The sequence below is a fragment of the Plectropomus leopardus genome, chromosome 13 (assembly GCF_008729295.1).
Source record: "Plectropomus leopardus isolate mb chromosome 13, YSFRI_Pleo_2.0, whole genome shotgun sequence".
Classification (NCBI taxonomy): domain Eukaryota; kingdom Metazoa; phylum Chordata; class Actinopteri; order Perciformes; family Serranidae; genus Plectropomus; species Plectropomus leopardus.
The window spans coordinates 16118462-16130282 of NC_056475.1; the positions used below are offsets into that span (position 1 = coordinate 16118462).

Below are 11821 nucleotides of genomic sequence, written 5' to 3' on the forward strand. Positions count from 1 at the left end.
CCAAACAGTATTTGACAACTTCAGAGTAAGACCAGGTTGTAAAAGTGAATTGCTCTTAGAAAGGGTGCACTTGCATTATTACCCTATTATTTTGTCGTTGTATTATTGTCATAAAATGTTCTTAAAATGGCAAGAATAATATTTATCACAATTATTTCTTAGGCAATATATCGTCCAACAAAAGAAGTTATTGTGACAGGCCTAAGCTGAAACAGACTCAAATTAAAATGCAATTAATTTACAAAGATGAGCACATTTTGACATGCTAGAAACTGTGGAGTCTGCAAAAAAAAAAAAAAAACTGATCCAGAACTGAATATTGCACATTCCTATTGACTTTTGACAAAAATGTATTGGTTTAAACACCAGCATGCATAAACAGATCAATAGTTCTTCTCAGAATGATGCATGTTTCAATAAAAATGTCTATAATTTGTTGTTTTTACTGTTCAAGTGTGATAATTTATTATCTCTCAAACAGCAGATGATTTTTATATATGCGGACTATTCAGTTGGCTAATGCTAAATAACAGTTGAGTAAAATTTTAACATATGACACAAGAATGAAATGCAAAACAACACAATGAGAAAACAATTGGTAAAACTGCCCAAATGTTCCCCAAAATCAGTGGAGCAAAAAAAGGGCATGTTTTTACTGTGATTGTGTGTGTGTGTGTGTGTGTGTGTGTGTGTGTGTGTGTGTGTGTGTGTGTGTGTGTGTGTGTTTGTGTGTGTGTGTGTGTCCAGAGAGATCTTTAGAGGCTTTGGCCATCCTCCACTTCCACTGGCCTGCTCCAGGCAATTCCCTTACATCTGCTACAGTGTGGCTCTCAAGGGATTCTCCAAAGAACACACACACACGTACGACCCAACAACAGAATTGTTGTGCATCACATCCCAGTTCGTACATGGAAACTCACAGGGTTTCTCTTTGTTTCTGGGTGGCTTTGCCTAAGGCTTCATTAGTATCTTGAAAAAAAAAAAAAATTCAGAAGAGCAAGTCAGCTGCAGCAGGCAATGCTAATGCTAATGCTAATTCTGTGTTCTGGAGAGCCAAAAAATATTTAGACTCCTGAGAAAATGGCCTACTGTAAAATTATTTGCATTGCATCAGTAACCATAGTGGCACAGCATTATATAATTTGGTTCTTTCTACATTTACTGTTGGTGGTTAGCTGAACTCTGTATTTTTGTGGTGGAGCTGTTATGAGGGTGAAGTTGTTTTGTGTTTGAAAGAGATTAACACAGTTAAATCAGCTCCTAAAACTCAATCCGAGCTCTCAGATATTTTTGATACTATCAGCAGTTTTTAGTCTTTAATAGTGAAGTTCAATGATATGAACATTGTCTACAGCCAATAGCTGCGCTCTATAAAGCCCTAAACGGGCCATGAACATGGGCTGAAAGTAGACAGAAAGGAGGAACTCCAAAGAGGTGCAACAATATAAAGAAGTGATGGCGGGAGCACGATCACAGTTTGCAGTTGATTGGCATTTATAAACATACACACGTGTCTACATTCAAATCCGAGTTTTAATGTCGATGAATCCAATTCAGGTTTTTAGTACCAAAGAGATTTATGCGCAAAAACTGTGTGCAGATTTACTCACATTTCATGAACGAGACCCAGTGCCACATGAGCAAAAAACTGAGCATATTAAAAACACATTTTCTGTAATGAACAGCTGAGAGTCTTTCATTAACTCATTGCTTAGTTATTTTTTCCCAGTATCTGTTGTGAGCCTGAAAACTCAAATCAGTTTCACTCACACTTCAGACCAACAAGGCTTTTGAAAGATTTGGTTTGTCCCATGATGCTATATTACAAACTACCACTAGAGGAGGTCAGAGACAAGCGCATGACTTGCAGACAGAGTGGAGCTCAGTCACATGTTGTGCTTAAGTAACACACAAAACCACTAACAAGCACAATCACTGTCAGACGACCAGCAACTAACAATGACAAAAACAGGTCCCCACAGTGACAACCCTCCAAATGAAAAGAGCATTTACTTTGCTCTCCACCGCTGAAACACAACACCCCTCCAACAAGTAGCACAAACTCCATGTTTCACAAGAGACTCGGAGCCACCGCTGCCAGTCTGCACTTCATTAGGCTGATTGCTTGCCTGTGTAAGCTGCTCTCTTTGCCTGCCAGTTCTCCCTGCCTTGTTCTGATTAAAGGGGAACCTCATAAATGCGCTGCTGCCTATAAACGATTCCCTTGCTACATCAAAGTCGCACGGAAGTTGTAAGCTGCTCTTATAATTGCGACAAAGCACAGGCACCTTTTTGCAGCCGCTGAACTTGCCCTGCGGCCCTGTTAAAACTGGCACTAAACTGGAGAAGTCTGGTGGAATTTGGCTTATTCAAACCTTAGTGGTCATTAATATTCAGTTTAATGAGGCAGGAAGAACATGATGCTGATGAGGATAAGAGCAGCAGCAAATGAGTAAACTTCTAACAAGCTAAGTTGTTAGTGTGTAAGTAAGCCAATATTGAATACATGATAATGTTGCCTAATGTCGCCAGAAGCAAACCAAAACAGTCTTTTTATTCCAGTGAAATAGACAGTAAATGTTACTGCTGGTGTGGTTTGGAAATAAAATGATTTGACAAAAGGTAAAATTACAGTCGTTTCAGGTTGTTAATCCCAAATTGCCATCCACCTATACTGGAGATAAGTGCTGCTGTGTTCTCACGCTGCTGTTGAAACTTGAATGCCTCTGTAATGGTCATAAATACAGTTGATTGCCTGAGAGACAACATGCTGTATTTCTGAACAAACAAAACATCATCATAAAAGTGCATCTACGCCTCAAAAAAAAATTGGACCAGTGTGGTAAATGACAGCTCAGTAATAGCGGGGACTATTTGTGAAGTGGGTTAATTTACGGGTAGCATTTATGGTTTGACAAACATTGCCCTGAACTGACCGCTGTCTGAAACAGATGGATGGGAAACAGACACGAGATTAAACCACACAAACAGAGAGCTGTTGTATCTGCAAAAAATGCACAACACAGCTGGTTTCATTGGAAAACTATAAAAATATATCACTTTTTTTGATCTTCAGTAAAAGTAGCTGCACAGTTATTTAATGTTACGTGTAAAAAAAAAAAAAGAATTTATTTAAAAGAAACAGTCTGAAAGGCTTTAATTGTTTTGTTCATTCAAATGATAAAACATTGGTGGAAAAAAACTTACATTAACTGCATAGCAAAATGTAGGCCCTTTCAAAGGGACATTTAGGAAGAACAATATAAATACACTTTTGGTCCGAACTTTTGTACCATATTCTCACATAAATACACAACATGAGACATTCATACATTTCCAGCAAATGTATATTCCAAAGAGAATAAATATGTCTATGCTCTATAAATGTGTAGAAAGAAAAGTATGAGGGAGTGATGAGAATGTTTTTATTGCTATGAGAGATAAAAGATGAAAAAAGCTGAATATGGTGAATAATTTTAGGGTTAAACCTTTCTGTGTTGAAGAGAGCACAAACCTGAATTTGTCTGTCTTTTAAAATGAATAGAAGAGCTGTTTTTCAAGAAAGTAAGCTTCTCTGATATGTTTCATTTGGCCTGAGTAAAACACTCGTCATCCATCCAAGCGTACAAAGTGTCTCGATATTAAGGCCCTTTTCAACACAAGGCACTGTATCTAATGAAGAGAAAGGCTTAAGTGAAAAGTCTGTATTATTGTGTCCGACGCAAGTCCTCGCCCAGCTTAATTACTGCAAAAGTAAACAAGTGAAGAGTATAAACAGCTGGGGAGTAACGCCCCTCCTCATATAGACAGGTCATGTAAACAGGCAGTCCAAAGGGGCAAGAAGATATTTATGTTTGGTTTTTTTTTATCCTCGCTGCAGGAAAAAATAGATTTCTTATTTGACTTGAAGTGCTCGGAAAGTTGATTCAAACACTCCTTGTGCAGTAGATATAATATAAACATTGATTTTCAAAATGATAGCCACATGTCCTCTGTGTCCATTTTGGGGAATCCTTGGGAACACGTCGCTGAAGTCAGTGATATTTCCATTTTTATGATAAGTGATACATACTGTAGCCCAGAGGGGCAGCATACAGTCCTAAAGGTGAGATGGGCAGTATGGGTCTGTGGTGGTGGTGATAGGCTGAATACGACTGTCCGTACAGTGACATGGCGCCCAACGACAGCGGTAACGTAAAGCCAGGATGTAAACCTCCCGCCGCGGCAGCTGCCACTGCTGCCGTCTTTGCGTCTGCGGCCATCTTGAGTTTCTCCAGTTCGGCTTCCTGGAGCCTCTTGGCTTTTGCCCGGCGGTTCTGGAACCAGATCTTCACCTGGGTCTCTGTCAGGGTCAAGGAGGAGGAGAACTCGGCCCGCTCTGCGATGGACAGGTACTGCTTCTGCCTGAACTTCCTCTCCAGGGCCAGAAGCTGGGACGTGGTGAAGGGAGTTCGGGGCTTTCGGTTGGTCTTGTGTTTTCTCAATGGACAACCAGGAGCGACGTGACCTGCGAGAATAGCAAAGATTTTTAAAATTGAGATTTACATGAATTCAACTGACTTTCATGGAATATGATTGATTTGTTGTGAAATTTGAACATCCTTATTGGCCACATTAAAAAGTTGACTATATTTAAACAAAAAAGAGCTGAATTAATCCAACTTTAAATTATAAGTTGGACAAAATTTTAACTTCTAGGCTACATTTTATAGGTATGCACCACATATTTGGATGTGTCAGAAGTACTTCCTCAAACATTAACCCCCCCATAGTATGTGGGTAATTAAGAGTAGTTAGTTAACTTTGCACAGGTCTTATCTACTTCATGTCTTTCTTTGAGCAACTGTGTCCAACAGGAGACACCCTCGCGCGCAGCTTGAGATTGATAGGGTATACCAGTAAACTGGAAAAAAAAGCTGAGAAATAATGAAATTCATCCAAACTGCAAAATGTTGACTACTTGTTCAAACTTAAAAAAAATCTTAATTTTGTTGGCTGCAGGAAAGAATTAAGTAAAAAAAAAAAAAAATCTGTAGGATCGTTTAATCGTGTTGGAGAAACTTACGCGGCTGTGTGGCAAATGTGCTGTTGGTGACCCAGGGTGCGCACTCCTCCGACTCTGATGCTTCGGATTTTACCGGCGATAAAGGCACAGCCTTCCGGCTTCCCCCGGGGGAGCTACGTGTCTCTCGGTACAGATACAGGGAATTTAAACCTGTAGGAGACACCGCCACCGAGCCTCCCTCCGGTTTACAGCGGATGGATTCTCCGCCCGTCTTCCTCCCGGACATGAGCGCCTCCACGCTGAACGGATGATGACGACGCACCGCTGGAGATATCTTCTCCTCCGCCGGCCCATCTGCCAAGTCCGCACGGTTACTGTCCTCCTCGGACGAACTGCACCCCAAGTCGTTAGAGGTCTCGTTAGAGGTCTCGTGAGAGGTCATCTCTCCTCCGGGTCTCGTCCGAAAAACAGTCGAACTCTGAGCGCAAAGGGCGGCCAGGTGAGAGCCGCTCCGGCGAGCGCTGTGTTATGGAGCTGTCAAGTAGTATGTGGGAGTTTGTAGATACATCACGTCGACACGGCTCAACTTTGACCAATCAGTGCAGCCCGAAATGTTTATGAGTGCTGCATTCAGGGACAGTCGGAAACTGGAGGTGCTTGTTTGGTTCTGAGGAGTGCAACGCAACAGACCCGACAAAAACATTTAAAAAATAAATAAAAAATAATAATAATAATGATAATTGCGACAGTATAACTATATCTTCATATAGTAATACTGTCGCAATTATCATTATTATTATTATTTTTTATTTATTTTTTAAATGTTTTTGTCGGGTCTGTTGCGTTGCACTCCTCAGAACCAAACAAGCACCTCCAGCATGTATTATTATTGTTGTTGTTGTTGTTAAGTGGCCAACTCACTTCAGGTTATTCTTAGAAGGTTATGTGAAAATCCCATACTCTTTTTGCAGGTAAAACCATTTGATCCCATTTTTAATCAGTTAAAAAACAACAGAGGAAAAATTTGTAGGAACGACTGTTTTGACTTGAAGTTTCACTTCTTCTAGTTGTTTCTCATAACAGTTATTCAGTTTTGTATCATGATAAATCAAAATGTCCACAACGATGTAAAGTAAAGCTTTTCAAGTCTGTAGCTCCATTTTGTTCAGTGAAAGATCAAGATTTCTTTCAGACTTGAAATGACGACACAGTTCTTCCTCATTTTTTCTTTCTGCTTTAATAAGTGAATTCAGGAAAATAAGCCAGAAAAAAACAATAGCTGTGCCACAGCAATATCACAAGTTAAGCTCCAGTAACGGATTAGCTCTAACTCTAACCTCATGAGACTGCATGTGTAAACACGGGCCCCATGTGGATAATTATGGAGAATTATACCCAGGATGAAACACTGATCCCTTTTCTTCTTTATCTGCCTCTCTGATTTGTTTGCTGTTCCCTTTATTGGGACTTTCCATTGAAACTCACAATACTGAGCGCCATGTCAGTGAGTCCTGCATGTAAGGAAGGGGAAATTACTTCCCCAAATTATAGATTTAGTTTTTAAAGTCCAGCTGGTGTCTGAGGCGCAACTGGACGCAATCTAGATGAGACTTCCCCCTGTAGCTGACTCATTCATCTTCTCATCATCCTATGATTCATTCCCATTCTCCATGCACATTCAACATGAAGTTGCTCATTGTGGTCTTCGTGAAGGAACTCTTTGTGTTTTTTCCATGAACAATTTCACGTTATGTCAGATGAAAGTGCCTGACTCCTCATGAAGAACTTTACACTTTTCCAGCCGTTTATCTTAAGAAGTGCTCCTTTGATGATGGTGGAATATATTTTAAGCTGAAAGGATGTCTCACTTATCTTAAGATTTTTTCCCATGGTCATGCAAGTACTTTCTTATCTATTGCCTAATTGCTCATATTTAACACCCATGTCTTTGCTAATTGGAACCGTTCTGCTGCTGAATGATGATTAATCGCTGGTTGACATCACAAGGCCTGATCCACAGTCATAATCTGGTGAGCACAAATAAGTGGTAGAAGCTATGAGAGTTTGTTTGTGTGTTTTTCATACCCAGCCAACAGTGCTGCAGGACTATTACAGCTTCCCATTCCCACAAGAATAAATTCAGATTGTATTCCTTCAATCTCACTCATATATCATCTCACTATGTATATATATATATATATATATATATATATATATATATATATAATGTAGTACACACTCTTATGGTGGTGGGGACCCTGATCCCCTGCATTTTTACGTGTAGCCAGCAGGCCTGAGTAGCATGTCTATGACTGTGGAGCGGAGCTCAGTTCCCAGGAGGCTGCCTCTGCTGCCTTATTAAAGTGGGGTTATTTCACAGACAATCAGAGGTTTGTGAAGGCGCCAGTGAGCGGCCAGATGAAAGGACTGACTCCTCAGGGGAGAAACTGTTGCCTTTTTTTTTCAGCCCTGTTCAGGATCCCCACCTCCATCCTCCTCCACCCTCTTCACCTCTCTCTCTCGTTCCTCTCTAGCTGTACCCGCATGCCCTGCAGGCACCTTGTCAGTCATTATCCACAGAACTCGTTCTTGGCTGAGCGTCAGTGGCATGTTTCCTCCTCTCCTCCCTCCCGTCTCCTTTCTTACACCCTTTATTGCTTGCTTTGTTTTGCTAAGTCATTTTCTTTATCTATTGCATTTTATTTTTTCCTTCCTTTTGTCTGTTTTTTTCTACACCCTCAGCCATGTGACTTTCTTCTTTTTTTTTACTTTATCTCTTCCCTCATAAATGCTTTATTCCTGTCCTTCTCACATGTTTTCTTTTAAGATTATTTTTTCGCTTTTGTCTCCATTATACATAGGACAGCTTAAGCGTGAAAGGAGAAGTGAAAGGGGGTGACATGTAGCAAGGGGCTCCAGGCTGGAGTTAAGCCTGTGGCTGCTGCAGCAAGGGCAAAGCTTCTGTACATGGGGCGCCCACTCTACCAGGTGGGCTACTGGATGCCACCTTCCCACATCTTTTCTATTTATCCTCTCTCCTTGCCTCCTCTCCTCCATTCTTTTGTTTCTTTCTTCCCTGTCATATTAAATCTCAATGTCAACATAAAAACCATCTAGACAGATTGTAAAAGATTATTCAAATTCTTGGTTTTTGTCCTTATGTATTTTTCAACCCTGTTGCAAGGGGAAGACTGCCAGTCACACACAGTCTAATCACAGAAACTGCTGGCACTCATTTTATTATCTTACTTGAAAAATCTAACTGGCACCAATACGAGCTACAGCCTGTACTGTCAACGCATCTATAAACAGTGTCATGCCCAGCTTGAGTTATATTGAATCGGAGGTGATGTTTTTTTAGATGCACTTTGAATGTGTGAACGTGTGGGAGCTGATATAAATAAACGCTGGGTATGCATGTAGACGTGCAAATACAATAATGCGACCATAGCTTTGTGTGACCGAAGAGGATTTTGCAAGAGAAGAAGAAGGAGGAAAAAAGGAAGGAAGGAAGGAGGGAGGAGGGGTAGAAATGAGAAGGGTGCTCTCCTGGGTGTAGCAAAATTACCCACACATCCCACTTCCTTTTTTCCATAATATCATTTAAGCCTGATAATAGCTAAAGCAATTTGTCTGAGCATGTTTGTGTGTGTGTGTGTGTGTGTGCGCGTATGCAGTGTGTGGCTGTCTGTACAGTGTGTGTGTGTGTGTGTGTGTGTGTGTGTGTGTGTGTGTGTGTGTGACAGAGAAGCTCTGGTTGTGTGAGTCGGGCACACCTCAGAGCATTGTAATTACAGCAACAGCTTTGAAGTGGTGGAATGTTTGGTTGGAATAATCAGCAGGCAGCTCTGCACTCACACACTATTTACATTCCCATTAAAACACTCATTCATGCCATCAAACCAGCAAATTTTACCATTATACTGAAACTTACATGTAAGTATAAAGTCAGGGAAGTAACATGCTAAAATGTAAAAGAATATGCAGCATTGTTACAGTTTGTAAATTAATGTAATTCTATCCTGTATTAGTTGGCAGTTCCTCTTGAAATTCGGCTTTTATTTCCCAACTTGATATTCCTTTGTTCAACTGACTTGATGAGTATAAAAAAAAAGAAGAGTATATTTCCAATATACACAACAGAATACCATTATATGGCAAATTTTCTGGAGAACAGTAATTATGTATTTTTTGGCAGTATGTGTAGTTTAGTTTTTTACATTTATGTCAGCTTTCAATTTTACTCCACTAAATTTCCTAAATAAAATGTATGCTTTTATTCCAATACTCCAATTTCCCTTATAGCACCTTAGTTGCCTTATACAAAATAGGGAAGGAAAGAGTAAGTGATGGACGGACACACAAATGGTAAATTGGGAGGGAAAAACTGGATTTTGTTCTTATGTTAGATAGAAATAAATCTCATCATTCTCAAAATTCTTGCCATTTGCTTTTTAATTACTAGCTAGTTCTTGTACTTGTACTATACTTTCAATACTGAAGTGCATTTAATATTGTGAAATCACTTGATATTGATTATTCAAGATACTCAAGTGCAGGAAATATCAGATACTCTTAGACTTTTACTCAAATAATATTACAAAAGGTGACATTAACTTTTACCAAAGTCTGGTGATAAATCTGTACTTTTACTCAAGTGTGGCTTTCAGGTACTTCATTCACTACTGCTTGAACTACACAATTTTGCAAAATGATAATATGTTAAGATCTTCAGTAAGACAGGTAACTTGTCAAACCTGTTGGGCATGTTATAAATAACTAACTGACACATTCACACTCAAAGTAATCACATTGTTTTCACTCACATCCAAATGATGTTAGTACTGTCACCAACCCCGCCCCTCTCTGTCTTTGAGCTCCAGGCCCTCAGAACCTCCGCCTGTAATGCACATAAATGACTACCTTGAATGCTACAATGGCGCCAGGGCCAATTAGCTGTTAACACTGGAGACAGATCCATTCAGAAGCCAGAGAATGAGGCCTCCTGTAACGTGAAAGATTGATGCCCACTTTGCTAATGACAAGAGAAGGAGGGCAATCTGTTGCTTGACTCAGCCCTGGGCTATGTTACAGGATAGTCAGCTGATGACTGTGAGCCTGCAGGGGAGGGTCCCTGAGAAGATTGGAGTTTAAGTCATTATTAGGGTGAAAATGAGGACATCAATACTCATACAGATATATGCAAATCCATTTCTTTGGAACTATTATTGGGCATTATGATGACATAAAATGTGAAATGACAGTTGTGCATCGTATGAGATTCTTCTGCACTTTGAGTTAGCTATAACCCTTTAATAGTTTTGATTGCATCCGGGTGCTGCTGGAAACATTTCCAAACAATGAGCAGAACAGCTTTATGGCAACATTTGAGTTATGTGATTTTCAATGTGAACTCAAACACAGCATTGTTTATGTAACACCTGTCATGAAAAGAAGCATGTAGCCCAAAGTGCCTCACATAGCAAAACTGAGACAAAATTAAAAAGACCTTAATAGAACAATAATAATAAACTTTGGAAAGATTAAAAATTACGATAAATTACAAATGATACATGAAGAAATGACTACATTAAATGAATTCATGAAATGACAATCACAACAATGAAATGTAAAAAGATTAATAAATTATAGTCAATGGAATTAAATAAAATAATAACCAGGGATAAAAATGATGTAAAAACCAATGACTAAACTTATAAACTCTCTCTCTGTCGCAAGTGTCACAACAATGATACTGGATCAACCATCCAAAGTAAAAACGTTGTTTCATATCACTTTCTTTAAAATACGCCTCATTTTGAAATTCTCATGGCACATCTGTGTCATAATTTTCATCCGAGCACGCAGCTCTCCTAAACAATAAAATCTTGCAAAATTAACAGAGTAGTGCCACGTAGATAATGGCAACCAGCCAAGAAAAAAGTAAATGAGGATGTTTTCTGATATCATCTCATATTGATCGCAGGCTGCTGAAATGAAGCAAATCGATATCATTTTGTGGCAGACTTTGTGATACAAGCAAATATCGTAAAGTTTTCCAAAGGATTGATATACCATCACATTGCATCTCAACCAGATACATTTACAACTGTAGTATATGTCAAAGAACATACTGTACACCTGTTAAAGAACCCATCCAGCATACACAGTTATGTGAACTTACAAACACAGATATACACACATCCAGTTAATGGCCACACAGCCAAGCTGGTGAAGTGAATCACAGGAAGTGTGAAACAGTACTGTTCCAATAACAACGTCACACAGCCATAATGATAAATAACACATAGGCACAGCAAATGTCACATATTATCTTTTTATAACATAAATTACACAGCAACATACCACAAATCCACAAAAGTGCCAGCTGGTACACCGACTGCCACATGCATGTGAACCTGCACATTGGCCCAGAGCAAAGCATGGTGATGCACGTAGCAATGTGACAACACCACACTCACACAAGCATGTAGAGAAATCAGCTTTGTGCCAAAAGAAAAGTTTCAGCTCCCGTCTCTGCGCCACAGTGTGTAGCAAAGCGTTCCTTTGAAGGTGATGATAGCTTGGGTAATCGCCAACTGCAATTATATTTTTTGGAACTGCTCTTTGATGAAGTTTTGAACACTACTGTGTACTTACCCACTAATGTAGGTTCACAGCTTCACCTCACCATAACCCATTATTATCAGGTCTTCCTGTCAATTCATGACTAAAATATTACACCTTGAAGGGTTTTGGAAAGTTTGGCGCAGTCAAACTTGGCGACCTCTTAACCTTCCTTGTACCCTATAAAAT

General features: G+C 39.6%; 1 protein-coding gene across 1 annotated transcript; it reads right to left on the minus strand.

Moving 5' to 3' along the window:
* Nucleotides 1-3131: 3131 nt before the first annotated feature.
* Nucleotides 3132-5529, minus strand: msx2b (muscle segment homeobox 2b). Its single transcript, XM_042499303.1, has 2 exons — nucleotides 5066-5529; nucleotides 3132-4507 (listed from the first exon to the last, which is right to left on the minus strand). Exons 1-2 carry the CDS (start codon nucleotides 5445-5447, stop codon nucleotides 4053-4055), a joined length of 837 nt encoding a protein of 278 aa, XP_042355237.1. The 5' UTR covers nucleotides 5448-5529; the 3' UTR covers nucleotides 3132-4052.
* Between the last annotated feature and the right edge of the window lie 6292 nt (nucleotides 5530-11821).

Bases quoted from the DNA above. Each gene is read 5' to 3' on its own strand.
- msx2b (XM_042499303.1), bottom strand. From the start codon at position 5,447: ATGACCTCTCACGAGACCTCTAACGAGACCTCTAACGACTTGGGGTGC. The intron at 4,508-5,065 runs GTAAGTTTCTCC...CTATTCTCGCAG, and splicing joins CACATTTGCCACACAGCCGC to GTCACGTCGCTCCTGGTTGT.